This window comes from Chiroxiphia lanceolata, chromosome 9 (assembly GCF_009829145.1).
Source record: "Chiroxiphia lanceolata isolate bChiLan1 chromosome 9, bChiLan1.pri, whole genome shotgun sequence".
NCBI classification, from domain to species: Eukaryota; Metazoa; Chordata; class Aves; order Passeriformes; family Pipridae; genus Chiroxiphia; species Chiroxiphia lanceolata.
The window spans coordinates 30,140,916-30,165,307 of NC_045645.1; the positions used below are offsets into that span (position 1 = coordinate 30,140,916).

The window sequence follows — 24,392 nt, forward strand, 5'->3', positions numbered from 1 at the left end:
TGTGAACAGGGTGCTGACTTCACTTCTTATTAACCTGCTGCTGCAACTCATCATATGCCCAGATACTAAACTCAAACATCTCTACTATCACCAACCTAAACACAAGGCAAAGCTGTAGAAGGTCTACACATACACAGCTGTGTTGTAGAGGGAAAAGACAGTTGCAGTCTCTAAGGTAACTCCTTCCCTGGCTACTCTGACTTAAACCAGAACACGTGAAAAAGCAAGACTGCCATAAAAATCACATTTACCATCACCCAAACTTCAGGGATCTGAGTTTTAAAGGTGTAGTGAAATTCTTGAATGGGGAAGGGAACGAAAAAACCACAAACCTAGCACAAATCAGTCACAGCATGCACACCGTTTCAACTGAATAAAAAAGAAGCCTAAATTACTAAATTTACCCTCAAAATCATTATTACTTACATGTATGAAAGTATCAAGAACAGAAGAAGCTACCAAAACATGCCATATTAATTCAACCTGACCAATATTCAAACGGTAAACTCATATTTCACCCACAAAGCTGCAAGAATTGGGAAAGAAAAGGTTTAAATGCTCATGGAATTGCACTCATCAGTCAGAAACATTGACAGGTTTAGAGGATCAGCAATGCTTCCCACTCCTGGCCAACCTCTAGCCTCACACAGTTGCAATATGCTCCTCCAGGCACCCGGAAAAGTAGGGAACTCCTGACAAATTCATGGATGTTTCCACATAAGGCCAATCCCATGGGAGGACTGGAGCAGGTCACACTATGGAGATGCTGTTTCCCAACCCCCAAACTGGAGCACGTGCTCTGAGCACTCCATAAGCACCAATACTCCCTGGAATTCATCAGAACTGCATTCCCTGACCCCCCAGTGCCCAGAGAGGCCCAGGTCTAACTGGTTCCTCCCCTGCCCGTGGCCCTGCTGTGTGGGACAATGGTTCACAGTGAGTGCCTGGGGGTGCTGTGCTCCCCTGGGCTGGGAGCACAGGGCTGGGGACACAGGCAGCTCCCACGGCACATTCCAGGCTCTTGGCACAGCTGCTGCCACCACAGCCAGGGCAATGTCCCCTTTCAGAAACAGCAACCCCAAACCCAGCTCAAAACAAGGGGTTACTCCAACCCACTCCAGCAGGGAGAGCAGATGCCAGGCTATTTTTAGAGCCACCAGCATTTGTTCTGTGCCTCAACCCCCGTCCCAGAATGAAAATGGGGATGAAAGCAGCGTTTATTCTCTTATGATCCAAAATTCAGAGATCTACATGGAACTGTTCCAGCAATAATAAAGGGCTTCAATCTGAATTTAATTTGACATTCTGAATTACTTGCAACTACACAAAGCCCGAACCCATCTCCATCAATTAACGAGACTTCAAATTTCCCTCTTCAGCTTGTTAATAATGACAAGCCCATAAAGCTTTTGCTCTTACATCTGGCCACCCTTTACTCTTTGCTGCCAAACAAAAACTGGTTTCTGAAAACTGCTCTGGGCCCTACCAAGCACTACAAATTGTACGTGACAATCACACAGTAAGTACCTCCACGAATCTGAGGGAAATCATTTTGTCCAAGCAAATTAAAGTGATCACAAATAACAGGGCATGCAAAGCCTTTGGATACCACTCAGCTCCTGCATGAGCTCTTGGAAAGGTTGGCAGATTCCTTTTTCCAAAAAAATGGAGGCAGACACTGCTGCTGAGACCTGAGTTCAGCTGCAGCTCAGCATTTCCTGCATATTTATTCTGTTCTAAGCACCTTTCATCAGAAATCAAAGAAAACACAATTCTCACCTAAGCCTGAAGTGCCCAAGAGGGTTCTCCCAGACATGTCTGAGAGCAGTACCAGTCAACATATCATTCCCAACTATCCCCAATAATCATCATACACAGGTAAGTGATTTGAAACTCAGTATTCTGCTGTGGCAGCAGTAAAACTTCTTTACCTTTACTAGAAAAAAACTGTCAGAAGCAATTTGGTCATTGAGTTAAAGCTCCCAGCTGGCCTACAGACATCAGGGAGGAAAATCTAAATCCCAGGAAGAGATGAATGAGGGAGGAGCTGCTTTTCTTGCTGCCTTTGACATGCTTGAATGAGTGTCTTGATGGAAAAAGCCTGTAGCATTTAAAACTAAGTTTTCCAAATGTAGGGGGGTTGAGCTCTTTTCATGGCTCTTTTCCCCTAAGCCTTGTTAGAAGTTTAAGCTATTGAAATCTAAGTTGTTAGAAATTAAGTTATAACTCTGCTGTATTTTGTAATAAGTATGTCCTACACATTTCATTGCACAACTACTTATTCCCCCTTGTTAACCAGAATGCTCCTCCTGTAAGAAAAACTACATTCCATTAATAAGTGTTACAACTCCACTTTTGACCTTTCTCTGTTTTGGGCACCTTAGGCCAAGCAATTCCATTCAGTATTTATTTTTTCCATAATTCTAAGTTTTCCATTAGCTAACAAAGTACTGAAATTAGTGCAGCAAAGTGAATGAACCAAGATACCCACTCTGCACAGAACATGATCCAGAAGAACCTGCAGGCAGAAATCCTGTAGGAATCACCTACATGAAGGCAGAATAGTTTTCTTCCTAAAAGATTCTGATTTCCATCTCTCCTAACCCAGTGACAGGCAGCTAAGGACCAAGGTTCAAACCTCCATGTGACCGAGGCAAACCAAAAAAAAAAAAAACAAACCAAAACCACAAAACCATGCAGCACTTTCAAATTTTGAAAAGACTCAAATTGTAAAAGGATTTGCTCCATTACAAATTACTGCCTTTATGCATATACCTTTGTGGTGGTTTGGACTTGGCTCCCCACCAAGTCCCCAAGTCCACAGCAAAAACTCCCCCCCCTTTTATAAAGGAAAGGGAAGGAAGAAAAAACCCAAAAGAACCAAAATAACAGAATATATATATATATATAAAATAGACTTATATACAGTTACAAGAACTATCTACGTATAAGAAAGAGAACCCCAACACCCCAAAGAAAACCAGAAAAAACAGATAGTTACACGACCAATAGAGAGCTAGCAAACAAAAATCTTAATACCTTCCTTAAGAAAGCAGAGCCACACCACTGGACCTCTCCCACTACACTTTTAATTTTTTCCTGGTATGCAGCAACAGAAGAACCCTAGAAAGCGTTTGGTCTCACTCGTGCTTTCTCAGTTTTGACATTTTTCATGGAATCCTGCAATGGTTTGGGTTGGAAGGGACCTTAAAGCCCATCCAGGGATGGGCAGGGACACGTTCCACCAGCCCAGGCTGCTCCAAGCCCCGTCCAGCCCGGCCTTGGACAGTTCCAGGCCCGGTGCAGCCGCACCCCCGGTCAGGCTGTGTGTCCCCCCCCCGTTACCTTGGACGCTCAGGAACACGGTGGCCGAGGCGGAGCCGCCCTCGTTGGCGGCGGTGCAGGTGTAGGGGCCGCTGTCCCCGGGCCGGGCCGGCCGCAGCTCCAGGGACAGGTTGGGCAGCAGCCGCAGCCGGCCCGGCTCGTCCCGCCCGGGCCGAGCCCAGCTCAGGTTGTACCGCCCGGGGCTCAGCACCAGGCACGTCAGGATGGCCCCGGCCCCGGGCACCACCGACACGTTGTGCGGGACGTGGATCACGGGCGGCGGCTCTGCGGGGAACAGAGAACCAAGTCAGCAGGGAAAGGACTGGGGAACTTTCAATTCACCTCGGGGTCCTCGATAAACAACCTCAAGTGTGCTACAGCGCAAGATAAAAGTAATATTTTAATATTTAGTTATTTACCGAATGATTTAGGGAGTTAAAATATCCAATTTAATAAATTGAGTTATTTAATAATGTAGGGTTAATACTGAGTTTCATTTCCTGTTCTGAAGCCATGGAACAGAAGCCAGGGCAGCACCCTCATTCACATCACATCACATCACATGGGCACAGCTGGGCTCGGCCCCAGCTCTCCCATGACAGGGGATGGCAGGTCACATCCCGTAGGAGAAGATGCAGCTCTGTGCTCTTGGAGCCCCTCTTGCACTGGGGTCAGCCAAGAAGAGATCAGTGTCACCACAACAGGAGGGACAGACGAGACCACCACGGGACTCCCAGTCTGATCCCCAACCCAGGTGTGACCACAGCTGGTGGCACCTGAGCCATGCACGGGGTTGTTACAGATTGTACATGCAAAAAACACGTTCCTAGGAAGTTCTAACAGCAACAGTGAACCAAGGGAAGAGCTGCTCGATTTCGCTCCATGATGGATTCTACGAGGGAATGTGGAAGGTGAGGGTGTCTGTGCCCTTGTTTGATCAAGGACCTCATCAAATAGGGTAAGAAAGGGGGAGGTAATGAACACACTGGCTAGAGAGACAGGCTGGGCAAGAGCCAACCTTCACCATGCTGATGGACAGGCCAGCGTGGAGCCCCTGGGACAGGAGGTCTGGGGGAAGCTGGGGAACTCTGCAGACTGATGAAGGGACATGCAGGGAATGGAATCACAGAGGAGCAAAGGAAGGAGGGCCTGGCACCTGTCAAACACTGCCAAGGCAGTGCCTGAGCCTGCCCCTGACCACCACGGGCTGCCCTCTTCTTATTAATGTTTAGGGGTCTTAACTCTCCCTCTGATCTCACTCCCTGTCCCTTCTCTGTGTCCTGCAGGGACAGTGTCAGCTGCTGGGGGGACTGGTGGGAGGGGACTGGGTGCCAGCTCCTCGACGCAGAACAGGGCTGGAGGGACCTGTGGCACCAGCCACTGGAGGGACTCGGGCTCACCACCAGCTACAGGAGGGACCGGGTTCTCAGCACCGGCTGCTGGAGCCCACAACAACCTGGTGCAGTTCTGCTCCTTCCCCACAGGTGCCCCTGGGTGCAGGACTGAGCTCCAGAAGCCAGGCAGGAGGAATTCTCGGCTGGAGCTGCTCTAGCCTGCAGCTACTTAAAACATTCTCAGCTTCACTCAAATCTTTGGGAATTTCATTATCTCTCCCTGTCTGTATTTGATGTCGTAACTCCCACCATTTGTTATTATTTGCTCTCCACCCTGCCCATCTGTACACTTCTATCGTGCTCTCAGAAGAAAGCAGATGCAATAATTTTGTACTGGAGTTAAACTTTGAAACCACAGATGCTTAAAATAGCAGCAGTTATCCTGCTCCTCCTTGAGATATCACTGATCAAGAAGGCAACATTTCAAGAAAGAAAATAAATTATCTATGACTTTATGCATTTCCCTTAAAATATTATATATATATTCCATTTGGTTTTCCACAGACTGGTTCCTGAACAAAAAAAGCTCTGCAGTAAATAATATTCTGAGGGGGATGCTTGAGCAGAAATGAGACAGCTGTAAAAGCAAGACCAAATCCTTATCAGCACACACTAAACCACAATTCTCTCAAGAAAAGCAAGGATAACAGGGAATAAAAAAAAAAAAAATATTTATTAAGGGTGAAGGTTACTCTTCAGCTCAGAGCCAGCCATAAATCCCCCTCCTTGGAGTCTCCTGGGGAGTCTCAGATGAGGTTCACAAGCTCTGTGTGAGATCCCTGCACAGCACCATGGGCTGGGAGTGCAGCTCTGCTGCCCTACAGACACAGCCCCCACCAGCATCACCTTAATCACCAACACTGTGTTTCACCCGTGGACAGGAGAGGCAGGAAAAGCTGCACTTGCCTATGAATGGAGTGTTTCTGCCCTGCACTTCTGGGTTTGGGTTGTTTGGGAGAAACAACCACTCCTGTAACGCTCCTCCTGGGCATATCACCAGCACGGTGACTGAACCCAGGGAAGAGGGAGAGGAGGCCAGCACAGCACTGAAAACCCCAGCTCGGGGTTAACACAGCCTTTGGACAACAGCAGCCTCCCCCACAGCCACCCCCCAGCACTCCTTCCTGGCCCTGCAGTTACAGTGCCACCCCGGCTAACTAACGAGCCGTTTGGCATTTGAAAGATTTAATGGAGTAAAACAAAGTCAAGCTCAAGTGTTTGCTTTCCCTGAAGTGAGCAGACCTGGCCCAGCTCCAGGCCCTTTCACACAGCACTTGCCAAAATGGGTCGTCTGTGCTACCCTGTCTGTCAGCTGGGTAAACCAAGGGCACTTGAAAAGATTGTTTACTTTGCTTAAAGGAGAAATTTCGAGTCATTTTCTTGCAAATATTTGTACACAAGGATTTCAAAGCATCTCACTGCAAACAGAACAAATTGCTCATGTTTACACAGTGAGTCAGCTCCAGTCAATCCCTCAGTGCTCTGTAAACGAGGGGATAGGGGACCTTTCCCCTTATTGCTCTTGACTTTCAAGTGCTGTCAACATCACTAGAAAAAAGTTAGGATTCTCTCTCAGGTTTCCCTTTGATGAGGAGGATGGTTGCAACTTCCAGACCAAGAATCTTTATGCCCACAATTCCTTGCCCTCCAAACAATAGTTTGAAACACACACCTGGGGACAGCCCTATGTGCTTGAAGGATTTTTGCAGCCAAAATATAAACCAGTGCTCTAGAGCAAGGACTTGGGTAAGCATTGATGTTACTGTTCTGTTTTACTCACTACTTTGTGTGACTAAAAGGATGTTCCTCTCCTCAAATTTTCACTGTTTCACCACAAACTTTGCCTTGCATAGAATCAGTGATATCTCACTGGTTTCCTTGGGTTTGCTCTCACTGCAGTGAGAGGAACATCTTTGCCTGGAAAAGGGAAGGTGAAGGGTTATATACCACTCTCTTCAGCTACTGAGGGAGTGGTTTTAGGGAATATACAATTATTCCCAAGGCACAGGAGATAAAATTTAAAAAAAAAAGATGAGAATCTGTGGTCACAACATGCAGCAGGGGAAATTCTGACTAGACATGTAAAATATTTTCCTAGTGGGGGCAGTTAAGCATTGAAGGCTGCCCATGGAACTTGTGAAATCTCCAGCCCTGGGGACATTCAAAGACTGGTTGGACAAGTTCCTGAAAAACACAGTCAAGCTGGGAAGTTAATTCTGCTTTGAACTGTGGATTGGAATAGGTGGCTTGCAAAGGTCTCTCCAGCCTGAATTGTTTTGTGATTCTATAATTCATAATATTCAAACCTGTTGGAACAAGTCCAGAGGAGGCCACAGAGATGCTGCCAGGGCTGGAGCCCCTCTGCTCTGGAGCCAGGCTGGGAGAGCTGGGGGGGTTCACCTGGAGAAGAGAAGGCTCCAGGGAGAGCTGAGAGCCCCTTGCAGGGCCTAAAGGGGCTCCAGGAGAGCTGGAGAGGGACTGGGGACAAGGGATGGGGGGACAGGACAAGAGGGAATGGCTTCCCACTGCCAGAGGGCAGGGAGAGATGGGATATTGGGAAGGAATTGTTGGCTGTGAGGGTGGGGAGGCCCTGGCACAGGTTGCCCAGAGAAGCTGTGGCTGCCCCATCCCTGGGAGTGTCCAAGGCCAGGTTGGACAGGGCTTGGAGCAACCTGGGCTAGTGGAAGGTGTCCCTGCCCATGGTGGGATGAGCTGAGCTTTGAGGTCCCTTCCCACCCAAACCATTCTGTGATGCTGTAAGTCCAGGGTAACTCACCTGAAGGAGCTACCACAAGAAGACAGAAGACAAGGTAACTTGGATTTCAAGCTGTGATGTGAAACCCTGGGGCTGAATTCACACTGCTGGCTGAGCTCTGCCACCCCCACTGCCACTGTCAGTGCCACACTCAGTGCCAGTCTAGGAACAACTTACACTTGTGCATGACCCATCTCTGAGCAGCACCAGCACAAGGCTATATAACAAGGCCTTCAGTCACAGAAGTCATTTATCAGTTCCCCCAAACTGCATTGCAACAGTGAAAAATAAAGTGACAACATTTGCTCTAGTATGGGCAGGGTTTTCATGCCCCCACCCACAGGCATAAATCTGCTTTTCTTCTTAATCCTTCCTGCAGAAGATCCCCACTGCCTCCTGGGTTTATGTGGCTGTGCCTGGGGAGCACCGTGGTTGGCAGTTACTCACACTGAACTCCTCTGACAGAATAAAGGGTTAACTTTATTCAGTGCAATCATTTAGTGCACCAAGTCTACCAGGTCATTCACTTCTAGAAGGGAAACCCCCTCTCGCTCAGCAAGTGAAATATCTGTGCTTTCTGCTTTGAAACTGCTTGAACACACAAGGTACACCAACTCATACTAGTGAATGAACAGATTTACAACTAACTGGCCTTTAAATTGAGATTTTTCTGAAATTAGGAACATTTTAGGTTGTTTTGGGTTTTTTTTTCAGAAAAGTGATTAAAATTATCTACTGGGTAGATAATGATTGGCTAGGAACCAAATACTGCTGTTTATTCAAAATTATCTTTGTGATTAGCTCGATTCATAGAATCATAAAGGTTGGAAAAGACCTCCAAGATCACCAAGCCCAACCTTTGACCAAGTATCATATCACAAAATGTCACATCAATAAGGTCAAATTATTCCTCATGTAATTTTACTTCCTTTCTCCTTGTTATTCACTTTTAAAAGATTCCAAAGTAATAGATGAGATTTCCAACAATTTACTGAATTTTGTTTTTCTAAAATGGCAGAAATTTGAACACAGCTTTTGTAATTTCCTGTCTATCAGATAACACAGACATACAATCAAGCAAACATATAATTGGTACAACCTGAGGCAAAAATGAGAACATCTGAAATCTGAGACTTCAGTTTCTGCTTCTACAGGTCATATCTCTTCTGCCAGTCCAACTGACAGTGGGCACTCACCAAAACCAATCCAGTGTTGGTATTTCAAACAGGTTTGTGAACGAACATCAGCCCCCTCGAGGACACGGGTGAGAAACAAACACATTATTAAAAATACACTCAAACTGGGCATGTATCTTGTTGGCTGCTCTCTGAGGGGTCCCAGCCCAGTTCTGCCCAGCAGGAGGGTGTGCTGGGACCCACCTGACACGTCCAGGAAGGTCTGTGCTCGCCCCGTCCCCGCGCTGCTGGAGGCCACGCACTCGTAAAAGCCCTCGTCAGACACGGCCACCTGGGCAATGTCCCAGCTCATGCTGGAGGATTCCCTGGAGGAAGAGAAGGAAAAACTCACTAACTCCAGAAGGAACGAAGGGAAACACGAACTTGGCTTCCTCACTGCAGACACAGGAGAATTTCACAATAATTAAGAGGCAGAAGAGAAGCTCTGATTATCAAACTGGGTTGAGCTGTATGGATTTTAGTTAAAGACATCATATATACATTGTCAGGCTTCTTATAAAAAGCCTTTAACATGTCAGCAACTGTCACCCAGACCCCAAACCCTCTGTATTTGCTGTCACTCTCAGCTGCCCAGACCCTTATATTTGCTCTACCCTCAATGCCAACAACTCCCAAGCACAGGCAGTACATGGTACTGAACACATGGCTCTTACTAGCAAGGGTAATAAGGGTTCATCCTCCCCCCTGAGCTTCCCAAACTCACAGGTACAGGAATCCAGAGAAACACCTGCTGGTTTTCCCTAAATCCCAGCAGGGACAGAGCTGTTGGGCAGTAATACCATGTTGCTATCACATGAAATGTGAAAGCAAGAGGAGAATAAAAGTGCAACTACATTGACTGGTGGTTTCACAGGCTTCAAAACAAACACTCCCACAGCTTCTCATGATTCACACCCACGTTTTATGAACTCCTGGTGCTACAGACACACAGACAATGACATAAACGAGCCAAGCAGTGGTTCTGCAGTGTCCAGTGCTCCCCGTGGGCTGTTGCTATGGCACATAAACAACACTGATAAGCACCAAAATAACCGTGAGAGCTTTGGCAAGGCATTGCCACATTACAGGAAAACACTACATTAGCGACCCCTCTGTTTGCCTGAATGGATTGATTTATGCAGAAGGAACAAGAGACTTGGACTACGAGTGGAAGTTCAGTCTGTAGCAGCACCAGACAGACAATCCAACTACACCACAAATAAAGCAGAGTCTGGTGACCTGAAATGGCTCCTTCCTTGTTCCCTCTTACCTCATCCTTACTCTAGATAACCCCACATATCATACATCACATCTGGGACAGCTCCCAGTGCAATGCTGGCACAGGGACGTGGCAGGGAGGGCCAACACTAAAGAATAAGGTAGTGTTTCTTCCAAATAACAAGGGAGAAGCTGCTCTTTTTCATGGAAAGCATGTTAAAAGTGAGGTTAGGTAATGCTGCTGCTGCTCCTTCCCGACTGTGCCACACACCAGATGTCAGACACGGGAACAGAAGCACAGGGGGAAACGTGTCCCGAGTGGAGCAGCTTGGCCAAAGCAAGACCTGTGGTGGTGTGTTGGGAACAAATCAAACCCAGAGTGGGAGCACTGACTAACACAGCCCTCAGGGCACCGACTCCAACAAGCACTGACTGCACACAACTCTTGCAACACGCGCTGGGGGGTAACCCAGCACCTTTCAGCACCAAGTCATAACCTACCCACATCACCTACTGCAGAGGTAATTTGCTGATTGAGCTGTTTATTTGGTCAGTTAGGGAAATACAAAGATTTTAATGAACTAAATTAATTGCTTTCCTTGTCAGAATTTCAGGCATTATTTTTGCTGATTCTGACCTTTGCAGAGTCGGTGGGATCTGCCATTTCTAAAACAGAATAGATTGTAAAGAACTTTAGTGCTCAGTTCTCGCTGATTTCCACTGGAATGAGGTGCTCAGCTACTGCTCTTGGCCTCCCCTAAATCAGCCTCATCAGAAATGCACCAGGACATTAAACAAAATCTAGATTTTCTTATTACACCACCACAGGAGGCAGAAATCTAGAAAAACAAAGCTGTTGCAATTTTACAGAAGTTTCTTCTTCCTAAACATGTTACTCATTTAAAATTAGGAATTATTATTGCAGTTGGTATTTTCACATAGACAACTGTCATGATAGAAATATAATGTTCAGCTTGTAAACAGCTTAGTTTATGAAAAAAATGTTTTAAAATTTTGAGTAAAGATGACATCTTGTCACCAAAACAAAGTGATTCAATGAAGAGCAATAGTACAGCTCAAATCTGCATTAAACTGCTAAGCTGAACAAATCCTATATAGGACTTTACTAGTACAGGGCTTTACAAGACACTGTTTGCCAGGACACACTTTCTTTTGGCTTCCAACAACCAGAATTACAGGGTGGACTTTATGAGTATTTTAATTAACTTCTGATTTTTATTGTTATTATTATTATTACTTCACTCTACAGAGAAAGAGCATGCAGTCCTTTTTCTATACAGAAATCTGAAGAGCTTTCCTGTACATTCAGGATAAATTTTCCTATTTTGAAAGATTTCCTGAAGAGGAAAGTTTCCTCGGGTAGGTCATAGGACTTATTTCTAGGGCATCCATGAAAGGCATTGAAAATAAAACAAATCAGGGGATGTTGCATAGTCATCTATGTATCACTGGGAGGTAGAGTGAGGGGGGTGTTTCAGAAACAAAAGCTATTTACCAGTCTATTTTACATTACTTTTAATATAAATTTTAACATAAATTAATAATATAAATTAAAAGCATTTGCCTTCTAGACTTTTAGACTCAGTTTATCATAATTTAGGAACACACATTTGAGGAGGATTTTGGCCAGAACCATATAATCCCATCATATGTACAGAGTGTACACCTTCCTTTGTGTATCATATATAAGTACCTACATATTTAAATATTATAAATATTTCCATAAAATGCAGCCTCCCTAAGGAATAGCACCAAAAATAACGGATTGGAAGTAGTAGGATATAAGCAGTATATAGCAGTAAATGATAAATAGAAATCACAAGCTATAAATATGAAATAAAACAGTATTGAGGGGAAAAAAGGTCAGCACTTACTTGAAGAACTGATCCACTCCCAGTTTTACTCCATTTCTAGTAAAACGCTGAGTAAAAGGTATAAGACTTTCCACATGGCAAGGAACAGAGCCTGGCTGTAAATAATATCCTGGAGTCTTCATGGGCATTGTAACTTTTGGAGCATCTGAGGAAAGAAAACATTCCCCAAAAAGTATACTAACAGCTTCCTGTATCTATCCTGTCTTTCCTTTTATTAAAGGGAAATTCAATTTCTGATACAGATTTATAACAACATTAACTTGTCCATCATGATCTAGAGACAGGACTTGGGGAGCAAAAAGGACAGAAAATACTTGTACAAGTTACAAAAACATACAAGATATCCATTTTAACTGATTCAGGTATGACAAATGCACATTCAGTTCAAGTTAAAATCTCTTACCAGGAGTAATGCTAGAAAATGAGACACTTGAAACCCTCTGAAAGAGATAATCATCCTTGTCATAGCCTGTTATTTTGACAAAAAAAGCTTCATCTGGTGGAATGAAGTCAGAAATATTCCAGAGTCCATAGGGCTTTCTGTCAGGGTAGTATTTCACAGGCAAGGTCTTGAGGAGTTCCCCTGTAATGCTCAGCAGTTCCAGTCGGTCTACTCTGGCTGGCAGCAGGATCCCCGTGGTATTGAGCAGCACAAAGGTAGGAATCCCTAGAAAAACAGAAACAGGCTATTTTAAGTGCTAAAGAAAATAAATAATTAAACCACAGAAGATTAAATTCCATCTGGATGGCTCACCAGCCCATGAATGCTGCATTCAGCTCCAGCCCTCAGTGACTGAGCAGGGAAAAGCTAAATTGTGCTAAGCTGTGCTCTGCTTATTAACTGTCATGGGACCCAGCTGGGCTGGGGGTTAAATTACTGATTTCCAGCAGGTGTTTCTGAAATAGCAGCTTCTTTATTAACTCCTCACCCTGCCCCAGGGCTAAAGGGCTTTTCTGAAGCTCCAAAAGTAACAGAAACGGCCCTGCGATGTCGAGGCATTTCAGAGCTAAAAATATCTGGATTTGTGTGACTTTAAAAAAAACAAGTTAACACAAAAAAATGACACAGTCTGGTAAAACAGGAACTTTGGCTGCTCTCACAGATCCAAGGCCCCTGAGAACCAACCAACAGCACCCCCAGAGTTATCACAAAGCTCATCAGAGAGCTGTACTTGATTCGGGGGCCAGGAAGTTCTTCAGGATGGAGTAAAGTGGAAGCAAACCTTGCACTGGTCTGCTGGATGTCTTTTTGAAGTCCAGTGTTGGCTTCCTGGAGAAGCCAGCTCGGAAGTCGATGGTGCTGAGCCCTGTGATCCGGACAGAGTGCCTCCCACTGCTTGAGGTCTGCAAAAGCACAGGGAAACACCTTGGAATTAGCATTTCAGGAACTGCACAGCTCCTGAGCCACCCACTGAGCATTCCTTAAAAACAAGACAGAAAGGAGGCTTGTGTCTGAAGTTGTAAGTAAAAACCACCTTTAACAAAGCCTTGCTTTCAGGTCCTGGGCCCTACGATTGTGGGGTCAGCAAAAAGAGCCAGTTTTGTCTTGGGAATAAATCACAAAGAAACACGAGATCAACAACTACTGTGAATCAGCATCTGACTATTACAAAGCCTACTAGGAAAGTGTAAATGATTTAGAACTGCACAGAGAACCCAGTGTATGAAAGGTGTTTCTCTTCCCCAGCCAGGAGCTCAGCTGGAAAGCAGGGGATGCACAGGTACCTCTCACCTCTGGTCTCCACCTCGTCATCCTGGGTGAATCAGCAAAAACCAAATCACCAACAACCCCCAGCCCTCCACCCACCCCTGAAAAGCCTGAGTTTTAGGTTGTTGGAGGGTACAACTGCTTTGATGTGAGTCTTTTGTGTTAAAGAAGATAAATCAGAGTAATTGTCAGTTATTTTCTATGATTCTATGCAGAGAAAGAAAAGGAAAACTACTCCTTGCCAAAGGTGTGCAGGAACCCACAGCTTTTCCTCCCCACCTGCTTTCCACATCCTCAGGTGTATGGAAGCTTCCACTGAGCTTTCCCTATAGAGTAGTACCTGATCCATTCCCAAATATCCAAATTCCTGGAGTTCAGTAACCCCCTTTGACACTGCTGCACATGAATAGCAAATAAACAGTTGTTTCTTACAACCAACAGCCCAGGGACAGGCATTAGACACTGTGACAAATCAGTGTCTGTCTGATTAAAACAACTTATTTCCTTCTATTTGGTTACCCTTTCACCTCAGACACAGCACCACTGAAGTGTTTTTATATAAATCAGCTGTTAACAATACAAATACTTAATTGTGCCAAACAACTCCTGGTATCAAGCGTTAACTGCCCGTTAAAATTTCATTAGACAAACTCTGTGATAAAGTTTTCTTTTTATAGCTCAATGTAGAAGGAATTTATGGTGTGAATAAACTTCTCACAAAGCTTAGGTCTTCGGTCACAGCCTTAAAATCTTTGTGTAAATAAACCAAGCCAGTGACTGAAGAAGAGTAAACAATCCATAGAAAAATACACTGGGAAATCATTTCTCTTTATGAATTACTCAAAACTTTTGGATATTTGTGAATTTTAAGGCCAGAATAACCTTGTAAAATTTTACCATTTACTAATAACCATTAACTCATCTACCACTGTCATGCCCAGGATACTAATAACCATTAACTCATCTACCACTGTCATGCCCAGGAGCTGGGGGGTCTTAGGCAAACACCAGGAATTAGTTTCATCCCAAAGGATTGCTTTCCAGTTAGTATCTTCATCAAGTCTGTTTTCATTCCCTGTAGTTTAACATGGATCACTGGTGTTGTACATTAGTGTTTCCCCTCCCAGACTGGATGAGCACAACCAAAAGAGCAAACACTTATTTGTCACAGATGTTTTCTTGTCTTGCAAACAACACAAAAATCATTGCCCCCAGTGCAGGTACCTATAAAGAAATGTATGGCCTGGCTGGCTCATCAAAGTTAAATTCAAGTATTTCTACTCTATATTCAAGACATTTTTCTTCTTTTCATTTTTTTTAAGCCAAAATACATCAATTTGTATGTTCTGTTCTCCCCAGAACTGGAGACAGCATTATGCTGAGTTTAGGAAAACAAACCCAAAAAGATCCCAAGCCCAAGAAACTGCCAAGTCCTGCCTGCAGGAGCAGCTGCTGCCTTGGCTGGGGCTGATTGCTGACCCTAAAACCCCCAGCAAGGCCAGAGGTCAATGCTAAGGCACTGACTGTAGGGAAAGGTCTCTCAGTAGCCAACGTGGCTGATGTTACCAAGTCCAGCAGGACACTACTTCTTTGTTATTTTTAACAGCCCTCCAGGTTGTCTCTGTACCAGATTTTTCACCATTTCTGGTCATAGAATCCCAGAATGGTTTGGGTAGGAAGGGACTGTTAAAGCCCATCCAGTTCCACCCCCTGCCATGGGCAGGGACACCTTCCACCAGCCCAGGTTGCTCCAAGCCCCGTCCAACCTGGCCTTGGACACTTCCAGGGATCCAGGGGCAGCCACAGCTTCTCTGGGCAACCTGTGCCAGGGCCTCCCCACCCTGATAGGGAAGGATTCCTTCCCAATATCCCATCTAACCCTGCCCTCTGGCAGTTTCACACCATTCTCCATTGTCCCATCACTATCTCCCTGTATAAAAATCCCTCTCCCTGTGTTTTGTAAGCCCCCAGTCTCAGACAGACGTTCAAACAATTCTCCCCAGAGCTGCTGAGCTCAACATGCTTTTGTAGCCCCAGTTGTGCAGTGGGATCAATAGCCTCCCACAGGGCTGGGTGGGAATTAATGATCCTTTTCAAACCACCCCTGTGCTCAGGGCAGGGACAATGCACAGCAGGCTCCATTCAGCACTGGCTGTAAAGGTACCTCACACGGGTGACTTCACCTCCAAAAATGACTATGTAGTTTTTAGAGTCATAGAACAGAACATGATAAATAACACAGTAAATCATTACAAGCTATAGGACAGTAATTCAGGAGTTCTGCAGTAACTTTACCTTAATTGTCCATGTTCCAGGCTCTGGATCTTTGACATTTACTACCTTAGCAGAGTTGTGGATATTCAGCAATTCATTCAGCCCCGATCCCTTACTGAGCCGCTTGCCTAAAAAAACCAGGGAGTAAATACAGGACTGAGTAGGTACAGTATTGCCTAAAGAAAACAGAGTAAATACAAGACTGTTGGGCTGTACCAGTATTTGTGATACTTGGCTTACTCACTACTTAGCAGTCAATGACATTTGTACCAGTCTAACTGCCCTGGGGTTCTTTGCCAGAATGCTAAAAATGCTCCTTTACAGATGAGTGGTTCAGGCACTGGTTCTTCACAGAGGCACTTTGCTCCCCCAAGGCTGATTCTGGGGTACCAACAGCACTGAAACCCTTTCACAGCACTAAAGGGAAAGGTGAAGTGGAGAATGGGTTGTCCCAGTGCCCATTTCTAAGCCTTTATGAGACGTGCCTTGACTAACGTGGGTGAAACACTGTGGATTTAGATGAGTGGAGCTGAACCATGAGATAGGAAAACGGGGGGGTCACAGCCTCAGCTAAGCCTGACAGGTGCACCCAGGACTGTGTGCTGTCATGGCCTGAAGAGAGACACTGAGCAAATCTCTTTTCTCTAAACACAGAAGAATTCCTCAGTGTAGCACTGACCAGGGAACACATCCTGGGCATAAAATATTTCCAGGATGCTAAAACTTAAGCTATATCCTCAGGCAAAAGTCATGCAGAGAACACAAAGTATGATCTGAATTTATTTCTGGCGTGCTGTTCCAGGTTCCCAATGGATCAACATAACAACGAGCACCAGATTTGTTCAGAAGATCTTCAGTGACAAATTAGCTCCCAGTCTGTCATTGCTCAGCTGGAGATGGGTTTGATTCTGAATGCTGTTGCAGTTCAAAGAATGCAGGCCTCGGTTTGCCTCTCCCCAATAAACCAAACCATCACCTATAACCCCTAAATGATGGCTCAGTGAATACACAAAGAGATGAAGCACAAATGTGTCCATGAACTTGGAATACAAGGACAAATGGTAAGAAAGAAGATGGAGATGAGACAAAGTGAACAGAATAGGAAAGTTTTCCAGTTTCCTCCCAGCCAAAAAAATATTGGGAATATTGGGAAAAATTAAAATGTCAGAAGTGCTTCTTCATTCCCCTTTTTTGCTGTCACAAAAGGAGGCATAAACTGCTTCACCTAAAGGATCATGGATCTCGATTGCTGGTGAAGGACCACTCAAGGACACTGTGACCTCTTTCAGACTGGGATCAAAAGGGATCTGCCAAGTATTTACAGCCATGGACAAATGATCCGTAGACAAGAGATGCACTTTGGAGGCTTGAACTGCTTCTTCAACCCATTTTAACACCTAGAAGAGAAAGTAACAGTTGTTATTATACTGTCAAAAGCATTTGCTGCTGAAATACTGTCTTTACTGTCTTGTAGAGATTCCATGTTAATTCATTTTTAAAAATATTAATACTTGTAGGAAATGCCATTTGAATAGCAGATACTACCAAAGCCATGCTCAGTGTGAGGCTTAAAGGAGCACACAAGCAGACCTGGCTACATCTCCACACAACATCCACAGGTACACTTTAAGAAGGAATTAGGGATGCAAATCTGTGGATATCAGATCTGTGGATATCTGTGGTCATCAACTTTTAGCTGCATGAAGCAAGAAGGAAATCTCCCTCATCCAGATGTACTGAGCAATTGCCATCTGTGGACTCCTGTGGTTCTTTCTCCCCTCAGACACATCATACCAATCACTGTCAGGCACAGCCCTGAGCTGGGACTGGAGGGGAGTAAGGTTTGGAAGGCACGTCCTGCAGCAGGGAGGGAAGTTCAGTTGGGAAGGGGAGGGAAGGGTGTTCCTACTTGTCTTTACTTCCCACTGCCTGAATGAGGAATTCAATACCTATTGTCATTGGCAATCAATTGATTTCCCTTCAGACAGTTTGTTTTGCCCTCAGCAGTGACTGGTGATTCCCTGTCCTTATCTGGACCCAGAAGGTTCCTCACCCTGTTGCTCCCATGTTCTGCCCTGCCCAGGGGTTGGGGAGGTGGACAATGAGCCCACCACAGGAGCTGCAGGGGGTGTGTCTGAGGGCCATGGGAGCAGTCCTGGGTCTGTATAACATTGTGCCCATGGCTCACAGTGCTGCTGAACCCTGATTTTAGGTTACAGTTGACCAGGATTGCATTACAACACCTTTTAAAGGAGCTCTGCATTATGTCAGCTCAAGACTTGGAACCCAAGAATAAACTAAGCATCCACCAGCAGTGTAGGGCTCCAGAGCAAGCCTTTAGCTCAAGGACCTGATTCAACACACCAGCCCAAAAGAGCCTCATTCCCTTGGCTGGTGGGCATAATTTGCCTGGTTTTTTTCCCTTAAAAATATGGGTTATACCATAGGTTTGTGTGCAAGATAACTTTGTGATAGAAATGAGATTCCAGCCTGCTTTAAATAAAAGTGCACTTTTCTTACATGTTACTCTATGAATGCCCAGCAGCCTCTGTGCAAACATGAAAGAAGTTTCAATAAGTGAAGGGCATCACTGAAAACACATTTGAGTGTGGGGGCAGGTTTTCATCAATTATTACTCCTCCACTCTTAGTAACAGCTCACCAGAGACATGATAAACGCTCCCAGCACAACATGAGGTAAAACAGCATTGACCAAGTGTCCCTTCCACAAGGGTCTGTGTGAGAAAGGGGCTTGGGCATGTTTTCAAAAGAACATACCCAAAAAATCACAGTCAGATTCACTACACTGCTCCAGACCCCTGAAGGAACATGGCCCAAGAGAGAAACAGGGTTTGTGCAAGAGCTGGTGACACCTCTGAGGCAGCAACTCTGCTTTGGACAAGCCTGGAACAGGAATCAAAGAGCTTCAAAAAGATCCAACTCATTTCAGTTTTACCTTTAGAAATCATACATCTGGGTCCAAAAATGCTTCCAAAAGAAACTTCACTGTTCTCCTCACATATATTGAGATGAGTACAACACCTTTTTGTACTTGGTAGATGGGAAAGTTTCCACTGAATTCCAGGTAAGTTTTTAAATGTATTGTAAAATTTAATGAACCCATATGAACTTCAGTTTCTGAGAGTTTTTTTCAAGATCAAAACTGAAAATGGGAGGCAACAGAAAGGCCCAGCTGTCTGAAGTCTGGCAGCAACTTGCTTTTATAGCGAAATCTTTCTCCAAAGTTCAATAGGCAGTTCTGGGAGATCCATTTCCCAACCATCATTCCAAAGAGGTTTGCAACACTGCTGTAACACTGCTTTGGAAGTAGGGTTTTTTCCCTTTGGGATCCTTACAGAAAGCCCCCAAAACAACAGCAGTTTTTGTTGTTTTGCCAAAATGTGACTTGAGGATTATTAGAGGGGGAAGGGCAAATGCAGCAATAATTTATAACGTTTCTCCAGAGAATTTGCTCTTGCAACCTGCCCTGCTGTCAGGTCATTCCTTGGAATGCATGCTGAAACCTGGAAAATCTATGGAGCATGGTCTCTATTCCCATTTGTTTATTCTGGGACTCAAGAATATTTCTCAAGCAGTCAAAGCAACAGCATTTCCAGTTAACTGTTTCATTGCTTGAGTAAATGTAGGTTCATACTCACACCCAAAAATTATCCATTCTAATAATGCTTTTAAATGCACATCAAAGAGTAGGACTGAGAAAAGCATGTGAAAATTATACTATGAAAATAAAACATAACTGATATCTATAACTACAACGTGTTTAAAAAAACATGCAACTGAAAAGTTTCAGTGTTGAATCTCAAGCTCTTCCAAGGAACCAAAGAACTGAGCCTGCTCTCAGCTGCCTTTGACAGCCCCTCTGCAGTTGCATTAGGACAGTCTTTGTGTACATGAGCACAGCTTCTTTTTCCAGAGCCTCCCAGCTCCATAGGAAACCGAGGAAGGCCAGCTGGAAGTGTTTGTTTATCCCTTCCTTGGCTGGCATTCCCTGTACAAAATGTATCCTCAGAGTAAAGCATTCAGCTGTCTCTCCCATTAAACCATTCCTCCTTTTTGCCACGAAAAAGGATAATGCCTGTTTGGGATGGAGGGAGAAGAGAAAGCAAAAACCCCTCCTCCTAAGCTGTAATGTTGAGCTTTTGACTTTGTGCCCTTCATTTTACTCTTGAAGAGCAGTGCAGGGGCCTTTTACATTTTTAAACCTTCTGTAACCCATCTTGTCTTCAGTCCCCTCCCACCCTCCTCTTACTCACATAATCACTGTTATTCACAGGCTTCTCACCCAAACTCCAGACTCTTTTTTCCCATCTAGTCTCATCCACCTTTCAAATCACTCAACAACACCCTCTTCTTCCACCAAAGTCAGTGCCATGGCTCCAGACTCCTCCACAGGATTTCTACTCACACTAAAAATCAGGAAGAAAGCTTTACTTTTAAGTAGTCTAAGGAAAATTTTTCCTTCTTACAAGGAGAAAATAAAGTAAGAAAAACCAAGTGTTTCTATACAAAAAGAAATGGAATAAGACCACTCACTAGCTCAGTCCCTGGGACATCCCAGCTCTATCCACACTGGTCAGTCCAGTTCATAAGACACAGTAATGACTCAGTTTTACCACAAACAGTCAAAATGACCTGGAGACGTGACCTGAACCACCAGTGCCTAATAAACCTCCTAATAAACCTATTTTTGCACTGCAGCAGAACCCTCTGCAGGCATTTCCTTATAGCACTCATTGTGAGGGGAATAAGTAAGTGTGGGGTCAGATAACTTCAAGTCAAAATTAGTACCATGGTTATGAAAATACAGGATCTGCTCTTAGTAGGAGAATTTAACCCTTGTTTGATGGGCATTCTCTGTGCATTTTAATTCTGAGCAATTGCAGCAAATTAAGCCCTGAGCCTACAAAAGCAGCCAAGGAAAGCTCACCCTAAAGAAACACCTCTCCAGTGCTTTGATAAAAAAAGCATAACAACCTTTCTAAGACATTGGGGACAAAATGAGAATGCTACCACTCCTTTGTATAGAGGAGATCTAGAATTTTAGATAACGAAATCAAAATTGTGCTTTGGACCTTAAGAATATTCTTATTAATTGAATGCATAGAAACCATGGCAAATTTGTCAAAATATGCCCCTCCTCACAGACTCTTAGATGAGCTGCATTCATCAGATAAGTGGAGATACTTATGTATTTCATGCTTTGCTGGGCTGAACCCAATCAACGAAAATTTTGCCCAAGTCAGTTGTAGTATTTGAAATCAGAACATGTTTCTCAGAAGTAAAAAAGGCACTAAATTTTCTTATCCTGCTCAGTGCACGAGCATTGGATGTGTATCAAGTTTTGTTTTGCTGTGTTTCCTTGTAGCTTTGAATGTTGCTTCATTCTCCACTTAATGCTCAAAGGGTGAGCAGGCATTAATGGTTTGAAACTTTATACACTAAAAATAGCTTTGTTTGGGTTCTTTGGGGGTAGAACAACCAAGAATGTTTGAACAAAACAAGGCATTGGTTTGGCAGGGGGTTCCCTCAGTGACTGTGGAGCTGTTCCTTCTCCACACTCCAGCTTTAGCTCTCTCTAGGCCCCCAACGGGGAGTGTGTTCAGCATTTATAAACTGCATTCTTTACACATCACCAGCTACTCAGAGACAAAGCAGGGCAGGTTTTACTTCAGCTGAGTCCTGCCTGAAGGCTGCACCACAAACAGCAAGATCTGTCCCTTTGCATCCACCCCCTGAAATCAGCACTTCTGATCCAGGACTGAAATCTGCAGGGAAGGTTTCCTATGGGATCACAGCAATTGGGTCAACTCACTGTCACAGTCCCTTAGCCCAGACACAGCTTTATGTGAGGTCAGTGATCACTGAAATTATTTCAGAGGCTTTGGGGTTTGGTTTTAATGCAAATTGTTTGGCAGTTATTGTGGAAAACTTCTGAAAGTGATTTCGTGGGGTTTTTCCACCTTAGGCAATCTCTTACACTGCTTAAGACAAGTGGCTTTTTCTGCTCACTTCTACCTCCCAAAAGCAGAAGAAAACAAAACCAAAACAATCAAACAAAAGCTTCATCCTAAAACTTTAGTCCCAGCAAAGAGCATTTCCCATGGGCAGTACCAGAGGATCACAGAATGGGTTGGGTTGGAAGGGACTTTATAGACCATCCAGTTCCATCACAATCCCTCCTGTATAAAGGGATTTCATGGAGTGTCACAGAGGCAAGTTTTACCCTTCATACATAAATAATACCACAATTCAGGTCAGGAACTGCACATTCCCAACAGCTGATTTCTTTTACCTCTGACTTCTAACCTATCTAAATCCTCTGGGAAGTTCCTCCTTTTGATCACCTTCACATCACTGCCAACAGCTTCTATCACTCCCAATAAGAACATCAGTTTTTCTAGGCAACAACAGTAGGAAACTGCAATTTATCTCCAACATCTGTCACTATCCAAATTCTAGGAAAGAAAGAAAAAGGAACAAACCAGAGTAAATTTTTGTTAAAACACCTCACCTAGTCGTTCCCTGCGGGGGGAATTCAAAGGGGAATGTTTACAACATTTATAAACAATTCCAGCTCTCCTGATAACTACCATGTGATTTCATCTCTCTCCAAATTGTTTTCTCATGCACTTTTGAAATTTCATTTCTGCCTAAGACCCACTGGAGTTTTCCAAGAAAATAGTCATTCATGGCTGTGGGTCAGGAACCACAGCTACCAGCAGAGGTGGCAAAGTACTGCAACAATAACCTCAGTTAAAAGTTACCATCGATGGAAACCTGAGAGTTCATAATGTGAGGAACATTCCAGGCTAATTAGCAATCCCTTGCTTGCTAACAAAATGCTCATTTAGAGCTGGTACTGAACTCTCATACTGATTAGAAAAGCCACTGGGCTTCTAGGAGCCCAGAACCACTCCTTATTTTAAAGGCTCTCCTCCTGGAAGCTTTGTGGCACAGGCAGAGGGAAGCTGGGGAGGTCCTGGTTAGATATGGCACTGCACACTTCCCTGACATCAGTAAAAGTCCCAAATCTGCATCCTGATACAGCAAATGGAAAAAGAAGGAAGGGAGAAGTAGAAGAGAGCCCACATACCAAGAGCAGGGCATTCAGAATTTCCCCTTCTGCTCCCTAACCCACGATCAGGTCATTTAAAGGCTTAGAGGATAACCCCTGCCTTGTTTTCTCTGTACATTGCAGAGCTCAGGCAAAGTTACCTCATTCACTTGCTTTTTGTCCAAGTGGAAGACCTGACCAGAGCTGGTGGAGGCAATCTCTTCATAGACCTTGTATCCAACGTGCTCCCTGTCATCACAGTCCCCAGTCAGCACAAACACCACCTGGGTGGAAAACAAAGACTCAATCGTTTGGCACCTGGGGCATATTGTAGAAAACATTGCAATGACAACAGAAGAATGTATTACTTGGGCTGGGCTTATTACTTTGCATAAAGGACAGCATCACTGCACTCAGGGTTGATGGAAAAGGCAATGAAAAAGAAAAGGAACAGATAAGAATCCCCTTACACTGATCCTCATCTCTCAGCCCTGTACTTCACACTATATTTATTTTACAGCAATATAAAAACATCCACATAAGTGGTAAGCTGGCCAAGAATACATATACTGGTATCAGACTCAGCTGCACTGTTCAATTTACAATACTAAAAGGAATATCCCTTTCAGTTTGGGTTTTTGGTTTTGTTTTTCAACCAGATCAGGTAACTCTCTATTTGAAAAAAGAAAAAAAAAAAAGGCCCTTGAATGCAGTGTTCTGTAAAAAGGCTTCACTGAGTCTCACACAGGAGAATTTTACCCTTTGTCACCAAGGAAAGAGGGCATCAAATAACACAAACCAGCTCAGAATGCAAATCCTCTGTACCTGTGACTGTTTCTGCTGGATGAGCTGAAGCACCTCGTGGGTCAGTCTGTAATCCTTGGATCTGGCATCAGTAAAGACATAGATGAAGGAACCAGGCAGGGAAATTTCCAGAGCGATCTTTATTGCCCCAATGCTCATCTCTGGACAGTCTCCACCACCCTGGTCACAAGTAGAAGAAAAACAAAGCATTTTTTTAAGAAAAAAGAAACATGCCAAATCTGTTACTGTTTGGGGACATTCAAGACAGATACTTCCTTAACTTGTAAACATTCATTCCCTTTTTTCACCCTAAGGATGGTGTGGTTGCTGCAGGGTGCTGTCACAGACAATTCCAAAGGGAAGAGAAATATAAAATTGATTTATTTTATTTTTAACCCCAACCCACCTTCACACACATGTATATACAATCTCCACGTGCTGGGAAGGAAGAGGAGAAAAGGTAATGCAGTTGCTGCCCTGAATTTTAATTCTTGAGATGCCATCAAAAATTATGTTTTGATGTTAAACATTCACACAGACACACAAACCAGAATAAAAACCTGCCCCTCATACCAGAGAATTTTGGTTGTCCTCAATGAAATGTTCATGTTGGTAACAAGTTTAATCTATCAGTATTCTTAATCCCACTTTAAAACAGGAATATCAATAAATTCCTCATCTCTGTTAAACAATAAGCACTTTACCATTATTCTTTCTAGAAGTCATATAAGAACCATCACTCTTTTTATGTCAGTCCTTCCTGCACCTGGC

At 44.1% G+C, this 24,392-nt stretch overlaps 1 protein-coding gene across 1 annotated transcript in view; it reads right to left on the reverse strand.

The window, feature by feature from the left end:
* The window catches only part of HMCN1 (hemicentin 1), a 162,819-nt gene that overhangs the window by 111,152 nt on the left and 27,275 nt on the right, over nucleotides 1-24,392 (reverse strand). Inside the window, 9 exon segments of the mRNA XM_032697092.1 lie at nucleotides 3,346-3,609; nucleotides 8,853-8,974; nucleotides 11,762-11,906; nucleotides 12,165-12,428; nucleotides 12,985-13,105; nucleotides 15,765-15,871; nucleotides 16,969-17,140; nucleotides 22,979-23,101; nucleotides 23,643-23,801. Coding sequence (XP_032552983.1) covers nucleotides 3,346-3,609; nucleotides 8,853-8,974; nucleotides 11,762-11,906; nucleotides 12,165-12,428; nucleotides 12,985-13,105; nucleotides 15,765-15,871; nucleotides 16,969-17,140; nucleotides 22,979-23,101; nucleotides 23,643-23,801 — 1,477 coding nt within the window.